This window comes from Mytilus trossulus, chromosome 3 (genome assembly GCF_036588685.1).
Source record: "Mytilus trossulus isolate FHL-02 chromosome 3, PNRI_Mtr1.1.1.hap1, whole genome shotgun sequence".
NCBI lineage: Eukaryota > Metazoa > Mollusca > Bivalvia > Mytilida > Mytilidae > Mytilus > Mytilus trossulus.
In genome coordinates this window covers 92,440,549-92,465,706 of record NC_086375.1, presented here as the reverse complement: position 1 = coordinate 92,465,706, position 25,158 = coordinate 92,440,549, and the positions used below count along the sequence as shown (strand labels likewise).

Below are 25,158 nucleotides of genomic sequence, written 5' to 3'. Positions count from 1 at the left end.
GACATAAGGACGGTGTCATCAGCATAAAGTAGTATAAATAATTTTAGGTACACATTTAGATCATTTTCCAAACATTCAGATATGGACGATAAGCCATTAATATTTTTGCTATTCAAATAATCTGTTAAATCATTTATATATAAAGAAAATAATAGTGGTGATAGGTTTTCACCCTGTCTAACGCCTATATTGCAAGAGAAAAATATTGAAGTTTCATTGTTATATGTTATCCGTGATTTGATGCCATTGTACATATTTACTATCCCATTATACATTTTACCATTGATGTCATTTAAAATCATTTTATACCAGAGTCCATTTCTCCAGACAGTATCGAATGCCTTTGCGAAGTCGATGAAAGCGCAGAACAGTTTTTTTCTCCGGTTTTTCATCATTTCAAAAAGACAATGTAATATGAATAAATTATCAGTAATTTTTCCTAAATCCGCTCTGGTTATTATGAAGTATAGAAAAAGTTTCAATAAAAGTGGATAATCTTTCATTTAAGACAGACGTGAATAATTTCCCAAAACAGCTTAAGATCGTTATTGGTCTAAAGTTATTCGGATCCTCCACATCTCCTTTATTTTTGTACATCGGATTTATATTTCCAAGGAGCCAGCTTTCCGGTATAATTCCAGTATTAAAAATTATATTAAACAATTTCACATATATATTTATCATTTTATCAGCTGTTGATTTTATGTATTCATTAATAATAAGGTCATCGCCACTAGCTTTATTGTTTTTAAGCTTCTTTATACATTTCAATATCTCTTCTGCTGTAATTACATCATTAATAATTTCTTTCGACTCTTTCTGTACATCGGTATCATCATGATCATTTTGTTGTGTGTTTCCATTTGCATCGTTGCTTGTTGTCTTGTTTAATTCCTTAAAGAAGTCATATAAGATGTGTATAGGTATATTAGGTTGTTTTTGTTTATGTCCACCATTCAGTAATTTCCAATATTCCTTTGGGTTTTTTGTTTTCATATTTTTCATTTTATTTCTCATTTCGATCCTATATTTTTTAATACATTTGTTTAAGGTCTTTTTATATTCTTTTTCGCTTTGGTTTTTATTCTTTTATTTTCTTCGGATTTACACAGTCTGTATAATCTTTGAGTGCGCCTCGTCTTTTTTCTTTTTTGCCTGCATTCGTTGTCAAACCATGGTTTATTCGATTTCTCTTTTTGCGCATTGTAGGTTCTTTTATCAGATTTATCAATTTTTGGATTGTAAGTTCCAAACGTTTGTTTTGCTGCGTTGACAAATATATCACCAATATTCTTTACAGTATCATTAATATTATTCAAGTTAACATGGGCATGTGTCAGTAGATCCAAAGCATTATCAATAGTTTCAATTTTTGCAAGATCCAAGTATTCATTCAATTCATCCGCTTGGGCTAAATTCCACTTCTTAATCTGTACTTTTTTTGGTTGGATATCCGTTCGAGGGTTACATGCATTACAGGTACATGTAGTAGTGTTGATGTTTATAGATATGTCCAAAGGACAGTGGGCGTCAGAATATAAATTACTAAAATGTAGCACATCAGAGTTTGAAATAATATTAAGGAGGTCTGGGGTTGCTAAAAAATAATCAACGGTAGCTGCATTTTTGCTTGTTAGTTTACCGGTAATGTTATCACCTATTCTTCCGTTCACAATATATACACCAGTGTATCTACATAAATCTAGGAGTAAATTACCGTAATTATTTTTCGTTTTATCCATATTTTCCCTAGAAGTAGGACATGTGAGGTTGTCAGATATGTGCAGACTATTTTCTTCAAAAATGGATGATTCGATGAGAATATCGTCAAAATCGTTGTGTTCATTTGATACATGATCTAGGTCTAACGATGTTCTGCTGTTAAAATCACCGGCTAAGCATACATATTTATATCGAGAAGAATATTCTAAAATATCATTTTCAATTTCCCGAAAAGAATCGGAGGAACTGTATCGTGTATTTTCAGGTGGAATGTAAACCGAACCAAGAATAACATCGTCGTCTAATTTAGTGTATTGGGATGAAATATTAATCCACATGACAAAATTACTCTCATTTTCTATAAGTCGGACATATTTTGAAATCTCATCTTTATAAGAAATTATTAGGCCGCCTGATCTTCTATTTGATAATCTGAATCTGTTTTTCATTTTGAAAGTATAGCCAGGTAGGGATAGATGGTCGCAGTTGTCGGTTTGGGTTTCTTGAAAACATATAATATCGTATTTGGTTATAAGGTCAATAAATTCGGGATATTTCATTCTTGTCTTAATTCTACATACATTTAAACTTAATATTTTTAAATTTCTAATTTTAAATTCACTGCAATTTAGCTTACACTGTTTATGATTCAAAGTTTTTGTATTAAAATTTGTACCTCCGGCGATTTCCTATGACGATGAGCCAGTTCTAGATCTCTTGTTCGGCCTACTTTCAGTATCATTATTTTCCTTTGGGGATGTCTGGCTTTCCTCTGTAATGGTTTTGGAATTATAAACTTTACCTTCAATAATTAATTTGTCCCGTATCAAACTAACTCTTTTCCCATTTCTTTTCGCTTCTTTCATGACAGGATATAATTTTCTTCTCCGTTCTTCAATTTCGATGGGAAATTGTAAGTTCATCCCAAGCTGAGGTTTTTCTTTTAACTTTGGCCCTGCTTCTAAAACTTTTCGTAGGTCAGCAAAATATACGAATTTTGCTACAATAAGCCTTGGTTTTCCCTTATTTATGTCTGCTCTACCAAACCTATGGATATTTCCAAACTGTATATCTTTTTTAATTGAAAGTTCGTTCGAAATGAAGTTCTGAATTACGATTTTGGTATCTTCCTCGGGTTTCTCCTCAATCCCACTAAAAACAAGGTTATTTTGCATTGACCTGCATTACAGGTCTATAATTTTCTCCTGCAAATCGGACACATTTACTTTGGAAAAGTATGATATTGTTAAAAAAAATAATTATCAATAAGACTTTTTAATATTAAAACTCTACAAGGTTTAGTCAACTCCGATATCTTGATATATGAAAATTAATACAGACACATAGAAAAAGATCGACAAACTATAAAGAAACTAAATGAACCAGTGGATTTTATTTGAAACTAGTATAACACGTTATAGTAGTCTCAGATTATATGACGCACAAGCAGATGTCCACTACTACTGATAGACTTCTGGTACTAAATTTCTACGATGGTAACATTCTTCTTCAGAAAGAACGTGTCTGACAGTTGCTTATTCTTACCATTGCATACATCACCTATTGTTTTGTTAGCTTTTTACCTACTAACCTTGTGAAGTCTGCTTGTGACATCTGCTAGTTGGTCTTTAAGGAGATCTTGCTTTCTCTTACGGTTATCATATAATGGTATATACATCCCCATTGAAATCATTGGTGATTCAGTTTGGTCATGATCAAATTTCGTAGTGCCGTATGATGAGTTGGTTATCATTGTCGGAGGTTCAAGCATACTCATGTCTAAATACGGCTTGTCGCTTATCTTTGAACCTCTCCGCTTGCTTGAAGCAATGTTGGCAGCAGTGTATTTCACTGGCTTTGCTTTTCCAGTTGGTTTGGCTTTTGGAGCGGTCTTCCATACCGACATTTTACTGGAAAACAAAGTTACTACCACGTGATTAGCAAAAACGTCTCCAACGTCACAATATGCATATATATACCGTCGCCTTACAAGTCTTAACAGATATAAGAAGGTGTGGTATGAGTTCCACTGAGACAACTCTGCATCCAAATCACAATTTGCAAAAGTAAACTATTATAGGTGAAAGTACGGTATGCTCTTGCATCTAATTTCCCGGTTTGATTTTTTAAGACTATGATTTTGCCCACTTAAGTTTCGGCACTATGCGTGATTTGTTACTTACTTCATTTTGAAAACTGGATAATGCGTTAATGCGATGATATTAATCTTTAGATCTGTTTGGAGTATATATAATAAATCACAATCTGTACAAAACTTGAGTAAAGTTCACTTATGATTTTTAAAATATATATTATAGTATAGATTTGAGTTGTTTTTTTATCATTTGTTTTGAGTATGTTAGTGAATTATGGCATCAAGAATTGCGTAACGTCTTTTGCTTTTTAAGTTTTAAAACATTTAAAAGTGCTGCACCCCTTTGTATTAACGTGAGAGAGAGAAAAAAACTTGGATATCAGGTTTTGAAATGTTTTTAACTGCTGCACGTAACGAAAGTAGAAACTAAGGAATCGTTGATATGCCTTAAGATACGGGTATGTCTGTCTTCTTAAAACAGCTTCAATTTGATTTCCCGACAAATCAGTATCATGTTTAATCCCCATAGCAGTTCCAATGCGGTACTCGAATCCTCCAGATTCAATAATTACACATAGGATAATTCAAGGATAAGTTGGGGCACGATCATACTGAGGCAATGGTATAATGACAATAAGTATTAAGTTCTGATAATTTCAATTTCGTTTTCTTGGTTAGATATTCGGTTTAGATCTGTTGGCCAGACAGCCACGCTTCAACTTCAGTATCATCCTTATTTTCACTGGGGTGGGACTAATTTCTATTACACTATCCGAATTATCACGAGGAAAAGTTTTATTATTCTATCGAAATTATCACTGGGTCAAAATCTATTGTGATATCAGAAGTAAGTAGCATGTATATATCCTTTTTCTGACGAAGTTTCTTCACGAAAACACAAACAGAAACTACAAAACAGTCAAAATCAACGTCATTATAGTAAACAAAGACTGCATTACAGTCAACGGATATATCATAAGCTAATAGATACAACATATCAGTCAACCAAGCTATTAAAGAAGTTCATAACACTCCATGACAGTCAATAGAAACATCATAACAATCAATATAAACAACATTAGTCAACAAAGATCTCATAGAATTCAACAAAGTCATCATTAGGGGACGACCATTTGATATTCTGGGGGGGGGGCCTGGAGGATTTTGAAAATAAATAACTCAGCCTTGATAATCACAAAAATAAATGGTTTGTTCTGTGATAGTTTGAAAATAAATTACCTGACTTGCAATGTATTGAAAATAAATAACTCAGCAGGTCTATGGCTTATTGGGCCTTCAGCAGTTCCAAAACCCTTCAAAAAAATTTTGCCTCGCTGCCCTCGGTGAAATATGTTTGACAATACTTTGGAAAGAGGCTAGGTAAAACCAACACTATATTAACTTTAATACTGTGTATGTATGCAATATGTGTATATTGCTTGGGAATATCAATGATTCATTTCGTTAAGAAAATTATTAATTAAAAATACTTAATCTAATTATACCAATTGTCTTTTATAATATACTTATAACTATGTATTTAGTCCAGTCTCGCTATTTATGATCTTAACATGTTTGTATATATTGTCCTCTTGTACACAAGTATGTGTACATGTCTGACTGAGGTTATGAATCACATCTTGAATCTTAATATTTCTGAAGGGGATAATGATCTACTAGTATTCTGATTAAATGGTACACAATAACTTGACTATACATGTATTAATGGTTTATCTTTTTTTTTAATGGTTATTTGGACAGAGAGTTGTCTCATTGGCACTCACACCACATCTTCCTATATCTAATTATTCAAAATTAACAAATATTTAAAAAAAAAATGGATGTTTTTTCGAATATCATAAATATAGTGGAAAAAAATAAATAATCAGTCCCTTGCTTTAATGAAAATGAAAAATCTTGCTTCAATAGTACAGAAAATGAATAATCTGTCCTCTCAGTTTACAAAAATAAATAACCGATCAAAAACAAATCCTCCTGGCCCCCCCCCCCCCCCCCCCCCCCCCCAGAATATCAAATGGTCGTCCCCTTACGGTCAACAAGAGATATACATCGTTGCAGTAAAAGGAAAGTCAATAGAAACAGCATGACAGTCATCATATCCATCATTACAGTCATCATCATAGCTTGACAGTCAACACAGACAGCATAACAATCAACAGTCATTGTACGTCAAAAGAGACATTTGAACAGTCAACAAAGAGATTCTAGAACAGTCATCAGAAACAGAATGACAGTTAACACAGAGAGCATAACAGTCAACACAGACAGCATAACCGTCAACATAGACAGCATAACCGTTATCAGACAGCATAAGTCAACAGAGACAACATGACAGTAAACACAGACAGCATAACAGTCAACACAGACAGCATAACAGTCAACACTGACAGCATAAGTCAACACTGACAGCATAACAGTAAACTCAGACAGCATAACAGTTAACACAGACAGCATAACAGTCAACACTGACAGCATAACAGTCAACATGACATATAGGTCAACAGAACCATTGTACGTCTATAGAGACATTTGAACAGTCAACGGAGTGATCAAAACAGTCATCAGAGAAAGTATAACAGCCAACAGAGACAGTTGAACGGTAAAAAGACACATCTAACAGCCAGCAATGAGACAGCAATCAGTCAATAGTGACTTATTCTAGTCCCCAGAGACCAGATCACAGTCAAAAAGACATAATATGTCAACTGAGACATCATATCAATAAACAGGAACAGCGTAACAATCAAGTCAACAGTCAACAGAGATAAACTAAGTCAACAATGACAAAATAACAGTCCACAGGGATAACATAACAGTCAACAGACACATTCCTTATGCCAACAGAGACATCTCAACAGTCAGCATTCATCATTTGTCAGCATGACAGTCAAAAGAGACATTATCAGTCAACAGAGATATCATCACAGTCAACACAAAGAAGGTATAATAGTCAACAGACACATCCTTACTGTCCACTTATATATCAGAACAGTAAAAGGGATACATCGTTAGTCAAGAGTCATATGACCCTATTAAGAAAGGTGGCTGTTTTAATAGATATAGGAAGATGTGGTGTGAGTGCCAATGAGACAACTCTCCATCCAAATAACAATTTAAAAAGTAAACCATTATAGGTTAAAGTACGGCCTTCAACATGGAGCCTTGTCTCACACCGAACAACAAGCTATAAAGTCTTCCAATGAATTTTAAACAGAAATCACTTTTACTGAATTCAATAAATAAATTTAAGATGATGCAAGGCCATGACACAACATTGGATTTATTTATATTTGAATTTGATTTATTGTCATCCTAGGCAGTACTGATGCAATGACTGAACAGATGGGATACCATACTGTAATCTTCTTTGATACTTATACTATATGACTAGTCTAACATAAGCTCTGTCCTTTTTGGTAGGAATATTGTTGGCAAGTAGTTATACATTCTCCTATTAACTTTGTAAACAAAAAATCAATTACTGTATGAATCTTATTCTTTATTTCAGTATATATCATTATTAATTATTTGACCTATCTATGAGGTAAATTATACTTTAACCTAACTACTTGTAAAATATTCATACAAAATGTTCATAAAACACTTCACATTGTACCCTGGAAGTAAATCAATATCAAGAAAATTTTGATTACATTTTTGAAAGCTTTTGTTTTACATTTATAACAACACATTGAATCAAAATACTTTAAACATGCTGAAATGTCTCGTCTGCTTACTTCATTATTTACACCAAACATCAAATATAGTTCACAAATAGCTTTTAAAAAGTGTCTGAGAAACAGGTCTTACTAAAGTAATAGAACTTTGACCAATGAACCATAAAAATAAGGTCAAGGTCAGATAAACACTGATAGACAGACTTGTTTACCATACAGACAATAATTCTTTCAGTATGGAATAACAGACAAACCATGAAAACTTAAAATTGACCAATTAACCGTAAACATTATGTCAAGATCAGATGAAATCTGCTAGGAGGTAGTATACACCTTTTTATCATTTCTAACACCAAATATAGTTGACTCTTAGCTTATGGTATGTGAGATATTGATGTGACCAAGAAAAAACTAATCTTGATCAGATAACATGTAGATCTTGCAAGAATCCCATAAACTTAATATAGTTATCATATGACTCATAATTAGAGGGATTTTTATATGACATAAAAACAAAAAAAAGAAGCAGTTTCTGAACCATGAAAATGAGTTCAAGGACAATGGACATATGACAGACAAAAATATAACATAATTTGATTATATGGCATCTGTATACAAGGTATGAAACATCCAGGTCTAATTACTATTGAAAAATAATGCTATGTACAAAGAGTTTACATTGTCGTCACATAATTGTAATCCCTATGTCTTCCATTTTGAGACCTTCATTGCAGGCGAGACAAAAAATGATGCTTCATAAAAACAATTTGAATACTTTTTTAAATCATTCTTTTAAAAAACAATTCACAAAAAGGAAATTATCTTGCCAATTTAAACCAATTAATGTTTTATACTGCAACTAGTTGTGTTTATTTCCTAAATATAGTAACACAGCTATATTTTGTGCAATGTCAATTTCATTGTGGCTCACTTTTTCCACAATCAGAGGTTCATTAAGGATTGAAAATAAGTTAATGTAATATGTTCAACATGTTTTATGTGGTTAGACATTTTACATAACACAACCATGACATTTCATTCTAACAATAAACACAACCATGACAATTCACTCTTATAATGAATCCTTGATAAACAACAGAATATGTCACTAACCTTAATATAAATATAGGAAACATGCAATTTAAGCTGGCCATATATATGTAAACTTCTACCCCAAAAATGTTGGAATCAATGGTTATATATGGGGACTTTTGAATATGTTTTACGATTGTTGTGTGAAAATTGCTGCCTATAAATATCTAGTCTAAGCAAATTAAATATATAGAAAAAAAACATATAGAAATATTCATGTTTTATAAGTGAATAATTAAACCAAAGGGGTCCTATAAATAAATGTATCAAACTCCCTGAATTCAGTATATGTACAACCCATTCACTATATGTATTTTTAAAAATATATAAGCTGTGCTATGATATAAATTTATTTTTCATAAAGTTCTTATAACACGACCAAAATCAATTATAAGACCAGTATACAAATCTAATCTTAATCAATTATATGATATCTTGGTGTCTAATTAAATCAATCTTGTTCAAATTTGAATTTTAGTTTCAATTTAGAATAATTGAACTCATTCATAACCTTAAAAAAACATGATTACAAGGTAATTAAAAGTACCAGGGAAACTTTTTACAACCAGTCTGCACATAATCAAAAAAGATTTTTTTTAATACAAAAGTTTAAGCACTTACATGGCACTATCTTCAGTATTACACCAAATTTAAATCTATATACATTCTTAAAATTAAACATTGAACCCAATACACCATAAAACTGAAATATAAATATGCATTTTTACAAACAAAAAAATCATTCAAATCAACAAAGTTAACTTATCTTATTACACTGAACCCAGGTTTGAAGTGGTACACATTTGAGCAATGGTAATTAAAAATAAAGACGTCTTTACACCTAACACACAAAATTTGTCACATTAAAAAAAATTAGCAATAAATATGGAGTACATTTGGGAGATAACTCTGCCTCGTGTCACTAGGTAAACTCTATTGCTACAGTGAAATCTACATTTTACATGGATGAAGTTTAATATACAATACAGTTATTGTCATTTTAACAAATTAAACACAGTTTCCCATTAAAGACTTCATTTGGGTGTAAAAATATTATCTCTGGAAAATTCTGTGAAACATTATTCTCTTCTTTGGAATAGTATAATATCGTTGTATCATGTATGCTTTTAGTATCAAATTTAAATTTAAATATGACATGAATAAGCATTATGTTATAATTTAGAAGAAAATAAAATTTAACTAACAGAAATGATTTTGAGGTGAGATATATGTTTGTTGTGTTACTAATTGATGAAATCACAGAAATTCAGAGATTCAAAATGGCAGCTTTGGATCTAACAGACCAATTAACCTAGACTTTACCACTACCCCCATCCCCCTGAAAATACAAAAGGTAATTTATTTAAAATTGTGACTACATTATAATTCAATTACAATGAAATATTGTTTCCTCAATAAACAGATTGTGTCCTCTTTATAAAGTTCCCAGGGGCAGATCCAGCCATTTTAAAAAGGGGGTTCCCAACCCAGGACAAAAGGGGGTTTCAACTATATGTCCCCATTCAAATGCATTGATCGGCCAAAAAAAGGGGGGTTCCAACCCTCGGACCCCCCCCCTGGATCCACCAATGGCTTCCCTTTGTAAAAAAATATAAAACACCTGTACTGCTGCATCATAAATAAATGTAATCTTATTCCTTAATGTTAAGTATGAGATTTCTAATAAAATAACTACTATTACTTTATCATATAATTCTACAATATTGTGGGTTATGTAATTGAAAAAATAGGATATGTAATAAAAATCTGTTCTTTCACATTTTACAAAATAACTACCATCATGGTAAAGTACTAAACATCTTTGTAATGACAATGTTATGATTACAACAACACATAGAGATTAGAATCTCTGGTGGTCATTTCTGGTTAGACCAGAATAAGTGACCATGTCTTGGAAATCGGGTCTATTTTGATAGGTTGTCTCATCAGACATGTCACCATGAGTAGAATTAGCATGAAATGTATTTTCAGGGTGCTCTGCATTTTCTACGAGTGGTGGTGTTGATAGGTATGATAATGCTCGATCTCTTCTCTTCTTCAGAATCATCACAACAATAATACCAATGACAGCAAGTCCTGCTAATGTTCCTAGAATTGCTACAGCTATCTTGGCTCTCTCATTTACTGAATAATAAACAGACATTTCAATAATATACATTTGTACAGTTATCTTGGCTCTCTCATTTACTAAATAATAAACAAACATTACAATTATACAGGGAAGTAAAATAACTATATGTTTTTAAGATCAGTGTTGAACTGCAGGATAAAAATTAAATTTGTAAAGTGAAGAAAACATACTTTTTTTTTAATCCAATGGTCATTCTCTATCATTTGTCCTGAATATATAGAACAATATATTTAAAAGTTATTTTTGTGAAAGATATTCCTTATTCATGAGAACTTTAATACTTTTTTAAATTGTGTATACAATACTTACAGACAGAGCAGTTCTCTCCATAAAGCTTTAATGTGGAATTCATTATTTCTACATTTTTAAATTTTTCTGATAGAACTGTCACCTGTAATGTAATTTTAAACAAAATATATAATACACTTTTATGATATACAATATAAAATTGAGAATGGAAATGGGGAATGTGTCAAAGAGACAACAACCCGACCAAAATAAAAAAACACAACAGCAGAAGGTCACCAACAGGTCTTCAATGTAGCGAGAAATTCCCGCACCCAGAGGCGTCCTTCAGCTGGCCCCTAAACAAATATATACTAGTTCAGTGATAATGAACGCCATACTAATTTCCAAATTGTACACAAGAAACTAAAATTTAAATAATACAAGACTAACAAAGGCCAGAGGCTCCTGACTTGGGACAGGCGCAAGAATGCGGCGGGGTTAAACATGTTTGTGAGATCTCAACCCTCCCCCTATACCTCTAACCAGTGTAGAAAAGTAAAAGCATAACAATACGCACATTAAAATTCAGTTCAAGAGAAGTCCGAGTCTGATGTCAGAAGATGTAACCAAAGAAAATAAACAAAATGACAATAATACATAAATAACAACAGACTACTAGCAGTTAACTGACATGCCAGCTCCAGACTTCAATTAAACTGACTGAAAGATTATGATTTCATCATATGAACATCAGGCACAATCCTTCCCGTAAGGGGTTTAGTATCATACCATCATAACATATATGAGAAGAACATAACCCGTGTCATGCCAACAACAGTTTTTAGAATAAATGTGTTTAGTTCCGACGCAAAGACCTTATCAGTGACTCAATATTAACGCCAAAATATGCAATCTTTAATGACTTGACAACAGTATCGTAATTATATCCCTTCTTAATAAGTCTATTCAAAGGTTTTGTAAGTTTATGAGGTGAATACTGACACCTTTGTGCTTTATAAAGAATATTTCCATAAAAAATTGGATGTGAAATACCTGAACGTATAAAAAGTCTGCATGTTGAGCTATATTTACGAATGATGTCTTTATACCGATGATAAAATTTAGTAAATGTTTTGACTAGTTTGTGATATCGAAAACCCTGGTGTAATAATTTTTCAGTAATACATAAATTTCTCTCGTAAAAATCTAAAACATTGTTACATACACGAGCGAATCGTACAAGCACATTCTCAGGACTCACTTCATTTAAACTGAGTTTTACTCTACATTCTGCTGTGTGTTTGTTTATAATTCCACATATGCTAGAGGTAAAGGGGTGGTCTGACATCTCACAAAACATATTTATGCTGCGTTTATGCGTCTTTTCCTAGTCTAGACTTTGTAAGTCTTGTGTGTGTTTTTCTAATTTTTGTTACTTTTATATGTTTAGGGGACAGCTGAAGCCTGCCTCCAGGTGTGGGGTTTTCTCCCTGCCTTGAAGACCTATTGTTTAGACACCTGCTTATTATTGTATGGTGCTCTTTGTATATCTTTTGTTGTTAAGTTGCTGTCTCATTTACTAAGTGATCGTACATACAATCAACAGAAACAAAACCTTTATTTAAAAGGAAAATAGAAAAAAAAATACCCTGATCATTGGGTGTCAAATCTAAGTTGAAGTCATATGACATATACACATATATAATCCAAACAGCCATTTTTGTTTCAATTATATACAAAATAAGTGTATGTCTAGAAACATTCAAATTTACAAACTCTTTTGAAATGTTTCTTGTCAATCTGTCCTTAAATATGTTATTTGAGTTGTTATTATGACTTTTGAAATGACAAAAATCAGTAATTAAAATAAAAAGAAATTCGGGAAATAGACTTAGTAATGTGTAGTAAAGAAGAACACATGGTGTCAACAACACCATTGAAATATATCATTTGTGTTATACAAATAACTATTCTAACATTTTCATCACTCAAAATTAATCTATCTTTTGTATATAAAACCATTTGTTTATGAAAACCTTTTTTTTTTTACCTGAATGCCATATTTCTTAGAATTTGAAGAATACTGTTGTTTGACCTGTAAGTAAATCTTCTGCCAATATCCTGGCACTTCCTCTGTGTCTATAGCACCTGTAAATGTTCTTCTCCAATCAAGTTTGGGCTTTTCACACTAAAAAATGTAAATAAAACTTTAATAGATACTGATTTAACATTAAAAAACATAACTAAACATTACAAAATGTTTACAATAAAGTCCTGATATCCATTTTGTTAAACTTGAAATTTATAAAATAAAACATAACTCTTTGATTGGTAAAAACCCTTGGAATACTTTTTTTTTTAGGGCAAGAAAAGGGATGGGCTTATCTCGCCCCATTAACAGAAAGATATAACAGTTTAGAGTATTTAACAGGTTTGGGTTGGGCTCATATAGCCTTTATTTTATCGAATTTTCTCAATTTCAAACTGTTCTTCTTAGCCACTTCTTTGATGTTCAATTTACGTTCTTCTGAGTACAAGAAATTCATCTTGTCTCATACATCTAACCAGTGGTCATGACTTCTTTTGATGGCGCTGTAGAAAGTCGGATCTTTTTTCTTTTTTGAACAGTTTATAGGGGTACAGCTTATCTGAATAAACAAGGATAAAACTGTTTTCCTTTTCAACTTCGGAAACAGAAAGGTCTTTTGTGGGAGGTAGAGAGTTATCTTTCCTATCCTGTATCTTGTAGTTCGTTCGGTTTTTTCCGTTCCTGCATAACTTGCTGAAAGTTGTTGTGCGGGAGGTATCCTTGTGTGTACAGGATAGTGTTCTGTCATCCTGCAGTACTGTGATTAACGGTTCTTCCTGTGTAATCATTTCCTCTGTATGTTGAGCGGTATTATCATGTTCTCTTCGGTATTGTTGGTAAGCTGTACATCGGGGTTATTTTCTAGACGTTTTTTTTTAGCGGGTTCTCCATTCTCACTTGTCGTTGGTGTTGACGTCGATGTTGCGGACTTCTTAGCTATGTAAGCTTCTAGGCGGCATTTGTTCCTGTCTGATCTAGTTTTTGATGACCGTTTCTGTGTCTTTTGTAGGTGACTCGGTCTGCACTTCATGTTGTCTGGACTTTTTCCATCTTATTGCTAGCTTGTTATCTCCATTCCTTGCTGAGAGGTCCCAGTTGGCAGTTTGATGTTCAAGTAAGTGTACAATGGTGAAGATATCTCCAGTCAACAACGAAGGTGAGCATGACTCACTGCTCGAGGTTATAACGATCCACCTCTGCCTGACATGTGGTGATTAGTCAAATAATCATTACAAAATGTTTACAATAAAGTTCCGATATCCATTTTGTTAACCTTGAAATTTATAACATCAAACAAAACTTTTTGATTGGTAAGAACCTTTGGAATACTATCAAGTCATTCAAGACAACAATTTAAACTGACAATGGAACAGGATAAAAAATGACATTTAATATATGAAATAAAGTGCTCGATTTTCAAATTGGTTTAAAATTGCTGTTTATATTGATTTTTTCATTCATAAATTTTTAAACACACCGTTTGTCCTTCTCATTTTAATAGAATTAAGCATGTATAAGCTTAAACCTAATAGTTCAAGTGTTATATGAATAAGCTAAATAATTTCAATTTCAATTTAAGGGGAGATAATCCAATAGTTCTCCAATAATTTCACAGCAAACAGAAGGGATGTTATTTAACAATGTAAGATATTACCTGCTTTCATTGGGTGAATGTATAGACTTATATAAGTTTCTTCTATCATTATAACTTCATCAATTTTTTTTTAGAAAATTATCTTATTTCAAAATGATTTTATTTCAATATTTGAAAGTACACATGTAAACAAGTTTGCTAATTTTCAATTTCTTAAGAGGAAAATCCGAAATGATATATAAAATCATGTGTGACTTGTATATTATGATTTTAATAAAAGAAATTAAGTTCAGACAATAGCATCAGAACATGCTTTTTACACTACCATATGGTTAGTTTTAATTTTGATTATATAATTATAATTATTATGAAATGAACCATAGTATACTGAAGAATAATGTATTGTACTTACTGATATTCTTAACGTTATATCAACAGGGTCATTGCATTCATTGATTGTGGCCTGGATTCTGGACATGGCAAATCCATCCAGTCTGTAATCACAATCTGATTTCAGATGATAAAACAGACATATTACACCTGAAAAATAAGGACATGTGATGAAACAGACATATTACACCTGTGAAATAAGGACAGGGAATAAAAAAGACATATTATGCCTGTTAAATAAGGAAAAGTTATGAAACAAACATAATTAACACCTGTGCAATTAGGACAGGGGATAAAAATAGACATATTATACCTCTTCTTCTTCCAGGTAAGGAACCAGATTCATTGCTGAATGTTAATGGTTCCACGTGAACATTTTACGCAGTGTGGGGCAACACAGAAAGATTTCTCTTGGCTATTTACAAATTACATTTGAAAATACCTGTAAAATAAGGACAGGTGATAAAACACCTGGACCAATTGGCACACAATTATATTACCTTGGTCTGACACATTATTATCTTACCTTGGACATTTGACACAGAATTAAAGAGTATGATTACAAAGAAAACTACAAATCTCGGAGACATATTTATTGTAGTAGTCACTTCTGCTGATTACCACTAGACTCAAGCTCCATATCTGAAGTAAAAACAAGTACTTAGTTAATGCATATATTTATGGTAAGAACATTTTTAAATGGTATCATCATTGGTACAGCTCAAAAAACTAATTCAAACTGGTTTAGTACCCAAAAAACATTAGACAGAATTGGTTTTGTGCTCAAAATTTAAATGTTCGACACCAATTGCAAACAAAAACACTTTCGCTTTGAATTTCAAGCTACTGTGATCAAACAAGTGTTATTTTGGAGCCAATCACATGAAATAATTAAATATATTCTGGGAGATTAACTTGTGTGATTTGTAAGTCCCCTAAGATTGCTCAGGACTTTGAATTCCAAAAGTGAAAAGTGATGTATAGGAGACAAAAGAAACATACAGGACACTTTACATTATTTCATGGTTACACAATAATAAGATCTCTTAGGGGACATTCAATGTTAAAACTTCTATAATACAGATTGCATTGTTTGCTGAAACAATCCAAACAAAAATTAATAAACGAGATAAATTACTTACTTTTTGTTTACGGAAATGAATTTTCTAAAATGAACTCTTCCCCGGGAGGATATGAGAAATTTCCGGAAAATCTAAAATCCATCTAAATGAACCGTAACGTGTTGCCGGCCAAATACAAACCCTGGTACAGTACTCATCCTTCTTACGGACTTATTATTATTTACCTGGGAGGGAGAAGAATCAAAAATAAAAAAAATTCTTGATCCCCCATAATAGTTCACTATTTTTATTTGATCCCCCCAGTAAAAACATTTGAAAATTTGATCTCCCCTCTATTTACATACGAAAACTTTAACATCTAAAACACTTGTTATTTCACGAAAAAAAAAATTGAAAATAAAAACATATTTGAAGGAAAATTGTCTTGAAATAAGACTCTTTCATAAGGCCTTTCCATGAATATAAGTAGGTAGAGCAAGTCAGTGCTTTTGGTAGTTTTTTTCTGACTTTTTTTTCTTCTAATTTCCTATATTGTGCTATAAAAGAAAACTTGAACCAAAGTATGTAAAAAATAACTTTTGGAAACAGTAACAACACATAATTTATTAAGGGGAATCTATTATATGAACGCTGCTTACGTGAAGCCTTAATATTGAGTCTAACAGGGGAAAGTTGAGATGTCACAAATAATTTTTAATACCATGTCATTCTTGTAGTACTACGTGTATGTCAGTCTTGTATTATTTTGAATTTTAGTTCACAAACTGAAGTGTCCTGTATGAATAACTGATTATTGAATTCTAAGTGGAAAGACCAATGTTTTATTTATAATTGATATAAGCAAGTTATATGATAAAGAAGGTTATTTGTTGTTCAATAGAACGTTATTTATTTTTCTCATGATGAGGTTATCTCTCACATAGTTATATTAAAATCTCAATTGAGTCGCTTAACTTTTATATGGATAGTTCATGCTTTCGGCAACTTAAACAATTCAATTACTCCTTTATTGTCACATTTCATTCACAAATGTGTGATAGTAACCTTTAAATTTTGATATATTTAGCATAAAAAGTACAAATTTTGAGGGAGTTAGAGGTATAAATGGACCCCAAGGGATCTTGTTATGAAAACAAAAGAAAACATTGTGGTGTTCTTCATCTCACAATCATTATCAATGTGTATCATCAGGGGCAGACCAAACTGTTTTAAAAAAGGGGGGTTCCCAACCCAGAGTAAAAAAGGGGGCAGTTCCAACTACATGCTCCAATTCAAATGCATTGATCATCCAAAAAAAAAGGGGGGTACAACCGGAGATTTCTTGTTATGTAGAAAAAAATGTATTTTCGGTACATCAACGTCATCATCATCCTTACCCATTTTTACGTTATTTCTGTTTTATCTTTTTCAATTTGATAGACTCTTAAAGTATTGAACATATCATAGGGTTATTGCATGCTCATATCAATATTTGTATTGTAATTTATTGTTACTAGTATTCGGAGAGGACGTCATAAGTATGGCTTACTTGTGTCCAATCCATTTTACTTTGAGTAAATACAATATGTATAAACTAAACTAGAAATTGATAGAAAACCGTAAACTAATATATTGTTTCTTGTAAACTATGTAAGCCAAAAACAAGCCCATTATTCTTGGAAAGGTTTTGGTGAAGGGGAAGAACAACACAGCTGATTTCTAGGCAAGACAAATAAAGACAAACATATCTACTCAAACGTGCCTGTTTCAAGAGAAAAGTTTGATACAAAAGCAAATCCATTGTGTGGACAATGAAGAGCTGAAACATTTAATCCTATATTGTGCAGAGCTAGAATAAATCAGATCAAAATACTGCTATTAGATCGGCAAACCATGGACCAATAAAATACTGCTATTAGATCGGCAAACCATGGACCAATAAAATACTGCTATTAGGTCGGCAAACCATGGACCAATAAAATACTGCTATTAGGTCGGCAAACCATGGACCAATAAAATACTGCTATTAGATCGGCAAACCATGGACCAATAAAATACTGCTATTAGATCGGCAAACCATGGACCAATAAAATACTGCTATTAGATCGGCAAACCATGGACCAATAAAATACTGCTATTAGACTCGGCAAACCATGGACCAATAAAATACTGCTATTAGGTCGGCAAACCATGGACCAATAAAATACTGCTATTAGATCGGCAAACCATGGACCAATAAAATACTGCTATTAGATCGGCAAACCATGGACCAATAAAATACTGCTATTAGATCGGCAAACCATGGACCAATCAATATATCAAACGGTAAACATTATAAATGATGGCAAACTCCGCCAGCCTTTTATGGACATGATAGACTTGTATGTCATACAAAATTGTTTGAAAATATATAGGAAGCAGTGCACGACTAGAAATATGTGATGTGAGATAAAAAGATGAAATATGACAAGAGTGCAATACACGAGAGTAAAATGTACAGAAAATTTCAAAAATAAACAGTAGAAATGATTAGAATTATAAATTCAATATTTCAAAAGATCATAGTTGGGATTGTAACAACAAACCTTTGAGTCAAAACAAAAATTTGAATTATCTAATATATGAATTTTTAAACTTATAACTCCATACATATATAAATTAATTTCATTCAACTTCTTATATGCACTCAACACGTGTTTTATTCAATTTCTTACGATGTCCATCACAGTAGCTCTAAACATATTTTACATGTACGTAATGCTCAGTCAACCCTTGTAATATAATGCACAATTTGAACTTGTATGTTTAATTACACTTAACTGAAGTTTTACAATGGACATTTTTCATCATTTTAATTGTGTTTTAAACAGGTGTTGTCTTTATTGAAGTTGTCTCTTTGACGACACAATCTAATTAAAACGTCCTATAGTGCACTATAAAACAACTAAAGGTTTTCTCCTGACAATATTTACTTGTCATTTTTTTATGATAGAAATTATCATAAATAAAACCCATATAGTAAGTAGCTATAATATGGTTGATCAATTTATGAGAAAAAAATACAGACTCACACACATGAGGAAACAAAAAAAAATATGCTCTTTGAACTTTTAATCGACCGTTATTCATCATTCACTCACTGACTCTGCAAGTATCAGGTCTCTCAATTGAGCATAAGTTTCACATCAATGCAAGGCTCTGGGGCTCATGGTCAATACGGACCCTAACTAATTACCTGCACCATACTTTGTATTTGCTTTCTTTAATATAACTTATTTTGTACCCTGAAATCCTGAGTAAGCCCTTATTAAAATTTATTGATATTTCTCACAAGCTTATAACCATATAATACTATTGTGACCATTTTTTTTCAGAACCATTTTTTGTGTTTCCTTTAGTATGTCATAGGTATGCCACAGGACACATTTATATCTTTCATGATTTAGTGATATTTCCTTAAAAACTTTACCATATGGTGCCAATTTTGTGTTTGTTGTTCTCAATCATTTGTATAGTATTACATGTAATACCTTGTCTTTTCAAAGCATTTACTTTGCAAGGGACGGTGTGTGGTATAATTTTTGAGAGAGTTGTGCACAGTACTACTAAATGTTTATGTTTTACTGATATAATAGTATGTGTATTCAACATGCAATAACTTATGTCTAATTCTATTAAATGGTTAATTACTACTATAAAACAGCATTACACTAATTATATGCGTGCTTGAATGTTCGTGCTCAAACTTACAACTAAAGCCTTTCTATGTTTTCATTTTTTTTTTAAATTTTCTTAAACAATTTTAAAATACGTTTTACACGTACATTAATTATTTTGTTTATGGTTTATGTCATAAAAAATGTTAAGGCGTTTAAAAATGACACAAGAAATGCAATATATATTATAATTATATATATTCTCAAGGTTTGTCATTATAACTAACGACAACGATAAGGATATAGGGAGACGTAGGGTAGTATAGATCCATACACAAAGGAGACTGCAACCAAACAAAAACATAATACCGACTTATCAAACCAGTGACATATCTTTGATAAAGGTCTACAAATAGCCTTCAAACTGATACATTTGCTTTTGCAATGTGTCAAGCTCTCTCAGCAAGCTCTCAATTGCCAATAGGCCGAGAAAGTTATATTTATTTAACAAATATGAAAATAAGAAAATATGGCATACATTTGTATTTGCGAATAAGACAACTCTCCACAAGAAAACAGGAGACCAAATGAAATAGAAGAAAAAATGTTTGATTTTGTTCAATTAATAATGAAGGTAAAATAAATATATCTTTGAACAGCCAGTATGGTTTGATTTTTCAAAATAAGCTAAACAATATCAATGATGATAATTCACTTGCAGGTGAATAATTAGATCTAATTGTGATCTTCAAATTAACCCCTTAACAAGAGATGGATTACGCAGGAATTATGCGTGTTCGGTTATTAAATTAAAAAGAACATTCAATGTAAAACAAAGGTAAATCATTTGATTGACTGGTTCGATCTCAAACAGGTTAAAACGAGTATAATATGAAATAATAAATACATAGAAAAAAATCATATTGCACGAGTTCGCTATCTATTTTAATCTATATATAAGTTTATATCTCTTTTATGATCGTTGGAGGTGTTCGGAGGTCAACTCGATAGTAAACTAAACGACGTTAAAACTAAAATACACACGAAACGATATTACACATGAAACGATATTACATATTATCAAGCCTTGTAAATTCTTTATTTTAGATTTGTAAAGCTTAGATATACGTTTAAGTATGTTATAAACCAAAAATGAGAATTTAAGTCGTAAGGAAAATATAGTTTAAATCACTTAATTTTGTTTGTAATAACTGTAACTTGTTGTAGATGTACACACATCTCCGAATTTGATTGAGTTGTGTCTGTGTTATTTTTATTATAAGTCCGTATAAAAAAAACCCCGATCAACAGTTTAATTGATTCGAATATCATGCATAAATGATGTGAGCAATATTTGAATTTTCAATCGTTCTTTGGAAGAATTTAGTAAAATATTATTTTTGTTGTTGAGTTATGTATGCCTCATTGAAGTGTACCCTAATAACGTTCTATTATAATAAAAAAATATATTAAAATGAAGAAAGCATTTAAACGAGGTGAAATAAAAAAAAAATATTCTGAACTAATATTTTATGAATTCTTATCAATCAAAAATTGATATATCATAAAAACTTCATAACGCAAACATACTTTTCATGTGTAGTGAATGTCAAAAAACGTCAATTTTACGATGATTGACACTTTGGTGGACCACTATATGACTCTTTATTTTGGTGACTTTTACATCAATCTTTATTTTACATATATTGAAATGTTCCTATTACAAAGGAATTTGAGGGTAGCGTTATTTGTATCTAACAACTGGTGTAGTTTTCATTGTATTCTATGATTCAAAAAATAAAAATCTTAAATAATTCAAAGAAAAAACAAAGACTAACATTTTTATACTTTTGTAGCAGGGGCGGATCCAGCCAATTTAAAAAGGGGGGTCTCAACCCCGAGTAAAAAGGGGGAGAATTCCAGCTTTATGCTCCCATTCAAATGCATTGATCGTACAAAAAAGGGGGGTTGCAACCCCTGAACACCCCTCCCCCTGGATCCGCCAATGATACCATACCCTTTCAAAGCCGATATGTGATACAAATCGATAAAATTCAAATGAACCGCATGAAACAGTATTTTTCTTTATTTCAATTTTATAATACTTGCTTCTTTTTATCCATTCTAAAATGCATAACATATTAATTTGAATAGTTTTCTATACCCAACACCATTAGTACTTAAGTTAAAACTTGTGAGAGAGAAGCCTTGTTGGGATTCATATATAATTATTATTTTTTTATTTTTGTTTTGTTTACGCCGACATCTTGTTTACATTGGTTACGAAAAGAAGTTCGGTCAACGTCGTCTATCGAAAAATAACCAACGTCAAGATCAACTACGTATAGATTATCGGGTTTTCTACACATTGATATCGTAAATTCTAATGCAATTTGGATGTAACAATTTTTTTCAGTTTTTTCAGCTTACAGTTGCCGTCAAATCCACAGTTGACCAGGCGTAACTAAGGAGAGACCCGCCATTTTGAATTGATGAATCAACAAATGTTCGATTACTACTATATAATCAAAAATAAAACAACACCTACCTCGAATTTGCCGTTTTAATGTAATTTTATCCAAATTTGAAGCGTACAGGTAACGAAATAACCTCCAGTTTGTAAGTTTTCGTTTGTATGACGTCACGTTTAGCCATGATAACTTTGTGCCAAACTTATTCATGAAGTTTCGCGGATTTTTTTAAATGACAAATTAAGACATTTTTTCAAGTTTTATCGTATTTTTTTCTTTTTGTAATGCATTAGAATCGGAATAACAGTACTGTAGTTGAAGAGTTGCCATCGTCAATTTTGATTTGACGGTCGAAAATCTTCGTTTTACTGTCTCCGCTACGCGTCGCCAGTAAAACTGCATTTGCGACCGTCAAATCTACAATTGACAGTGACAACTCTTCAACTACAGTACTGTTATTCCTTAAATATCAGCCGCGAGCCACAATGTGAACCTTTTTTGACGAGTGAGCGTAGCGAACGAGCTAAACATTTTCACATTGTGTCGAGCGGATGATATTTTACGATATCTATACGAAGAAAACCCGATTATCTCTTTATCGTTCCACAACTGGTCTTTTATCCTCTCCATAAGGCAGATTTACGCTTAACGAAAGCAAGCTTGATAACGTCTCCTCTCGCATTGTGACGTCGCTGATAACTTCTCCTCTCACATTGTGACGTCGTTGATAATGCCTGGTCTCGTTTTGAAGTCTTGATACGAGAATTTCTGAGCGACAGAGCAGGTTGATATAGACGTAGGGAAGGACGAAAACGGAAGATATCTCAACCAATCATATCAACGTAATCTCTTATATGCAAATCATATAAGAATTATACTCTGATAACTTTATTTCTATACAATACGATTTCTTGGGTTTTTACATTCTGATAAATTAGGTTTTAACACTCTGATAACTTGGGTATTACACTCTGATAACTATGTTATTACACTCTGATAACTATGTTATTACACTCTGATAACTTGGGTTTTACAAACACTCTGATAACCTGGGTTTTACATTCTGATAACTTGGGGTTTACATTCTGAAAACTTTGTTTTTACACTCTGATAACTTTATTGTTACATTCTGATAACTTTGTTATTACACTCTGATAACTTTGTTTTTACGCTCTGCTAACTTTGTTATTACACTCTGATAACTTTATTTTTACACTCTGATAACTGAAGGTTTTACACTCTGATAATTTTGTTTTACACTCTGATTACTTTGTATTTTTACTCTTATAATTTTGTTTTTATACCCTGTGTTACTTTGTTTTTTTCTCTGGTAACTTTGTTTTATTTCAGTTTAGTTTCACTCTTTATAGAATAACTAATGGAAGAATTTAAATGAAGAAACATATTCAACGATTGCCCCAACAGCACATTTATTCACGAATGCGCCTAGTGCATGAGTTAATTATCAGTGTTGTTCGATCGCGAGTTGAATATTTTTCTTTATTTGAATTACTAGATTAGTTCATTTTTATATTACATTGGCAAATGGCTTTTTCCTGAAATTAAAGTAGAACATTAAATGAACTTTATGGAATAATATCTTTTTTAAGCCTTCGCAATTTGTTTTGCGATAACTATGCTGCACGTAGAATTGTTCTATTTTTCAGAGTTTGTAAGGGATATTTTTTTGATGAGTTGATTCATCACTACTATACACGTACATCACATGATGTGAGGTGATTTGTACTACATGTATTGAGGCTATGGTTCATGTACACGTTTCCCACCTTACGTATGTTGGTATGATAAGTTGTTTCCTGTTCACCTTAATCGTTAGAACAAAGCATGGCTCTGGTTCAAACCACGTATACTTATCACTTATGTAGAATCATATATTTGACAGTTTTACATTCAAGAATTTGGTGATGTCATATGACTTTTGACATTAATATCAATTATCACGTGTAATTAATAACTTTGTTGACTTGCGTTTTTGTTGTTAAATAAATCTTCTATGAAAACATAATAGTTTTTTAATTTTGTTTACTTCTCTGTACGAAAGCAAAATGGTAAGTCATAACTAATTTGTCCAATATCTGTTTTGGATAAATTTTGATTTGAAATCATGTAGAATATCTACAGTGTATTTTCTGCGAGATAATACATATTTGTCTTTGTGCTTGGAATTTTTTTATTGAAGAAAAGATTTCTTGAAAATCACTTAGAAAGAAAACACCAAGACAGCTATAAACGGTTTTATGTTTTAAACATGTTAAAGGAAACGGAAAACGATTGAAACAAAGAAAATAGCAATATGTACTCAAACGAAATAATGAAAGCTCGTTTTTTATAAAATGTTTTAAAAGTTTATGTTGCTGCATGTTTAAAAATACCATGATTTAACTTTTGGGACCTTGATATGATATTTTATCCTTTATTTTATTTCAGAAGACGATATATTATGTTTTACCTCTTTTATTGACTTTAATGGTAGTATCAGGGAGATGGTCCAGAAATAGTTATGTCGCAGTAATGCACGAGTGTAAACGTGAATGTATCAGGATAACTTTAATCTGTGAGTGGCCATGCCGTATTTACTCAAAAACTAGAATGGACTATAAATATTGTGCAGTGGATTGTAAATTGGACAGACTAGTTTGTATGGACGAGTGTGGTCGGTATGTCAGGAGATCACCCGTGCGGCGTAGGAATACGAGGAACTTTCTGTCAAATCATAGAAAAAACTACGCCACAGAAAACGAAGAAAATGAAGAGTCATCGCCAAAGTATAATTTATACCAATATCTACTTTCAAGCTTGGATTAAAATATGACATTCTCAATTACTTTGAACAACTGTGAAATTTGAACTTTATTTCCTTGTCTATTATAGTGAAAATCTTTGGAAAAG

The 25,158-nt window shown here is 31.9% G+C and overlaps 1 protein-coding gene and 1 long non-coding RNA gene across 4 annotated transcripts; one reads left to right on the top strand and one right to left on the bottom strand.

The window, feature by feature from the left end:
• Positions 1-7,322: 7,322 nt before the first annotated feature.
• On the bottom strand, positions 7,323-16,305 carry LOC134712866 (uncharacterized). 3 transcript variants are annotated; one of them, XM_063574834.1, is made up of 6 exons: positions 16,203-16,305; positions 15,587-15,702; positions 15,083-15,210; positions 13,038-13,175; positions 11,069-11,150; positions 7,323-10,752 (listed from the first exon to the last, which is right to left on the bottom strand). In XM_063574834.1, the coding sequence occupies exons 2-6, from the start codon at positions 15,648-15,650 to the stop codon at positions 10,469-10,471; spliced, it is 696 nt and encodes a 231-aa protein (XP_063430904.1). In that variant the 5' UTR covers positions 15,651-15,702; positions 16,203-16,305; the 3' UTR covers positions 7,323-10,468. The 3 variants fall into 3 exon arrangements, with proteins under 3 accessions (XP_063430904.1, XP_063430905.1, XP_063430906.1); XM_063574835.1 differs by lacking the exon at positions 16,203-16,305 and adding an exon at positions 16,075-16,093; XM_063574836.1 differs by lacking the exons at positions 15,587-15,702; positions 16,203-16,305 and adding an exon at positions 15,374-15,477.
• Positions 16,306-24,232: 7,927 nt separating this feature from the next.
• Positions 24,233-24,981, top strand: LOC134712865 (uncharacterized). The gene is made up of 2 exons (XR_010106329.1): positions 24,233-24,317; positions 24,697-24,981. It is a non-coding gene; the product is annotated as an uncharacterized LOC134712865 (long non-coding RNA).
• The last annotated feature ends 177 nt before the right edge of the window (positions 24,982-25,158 follow it).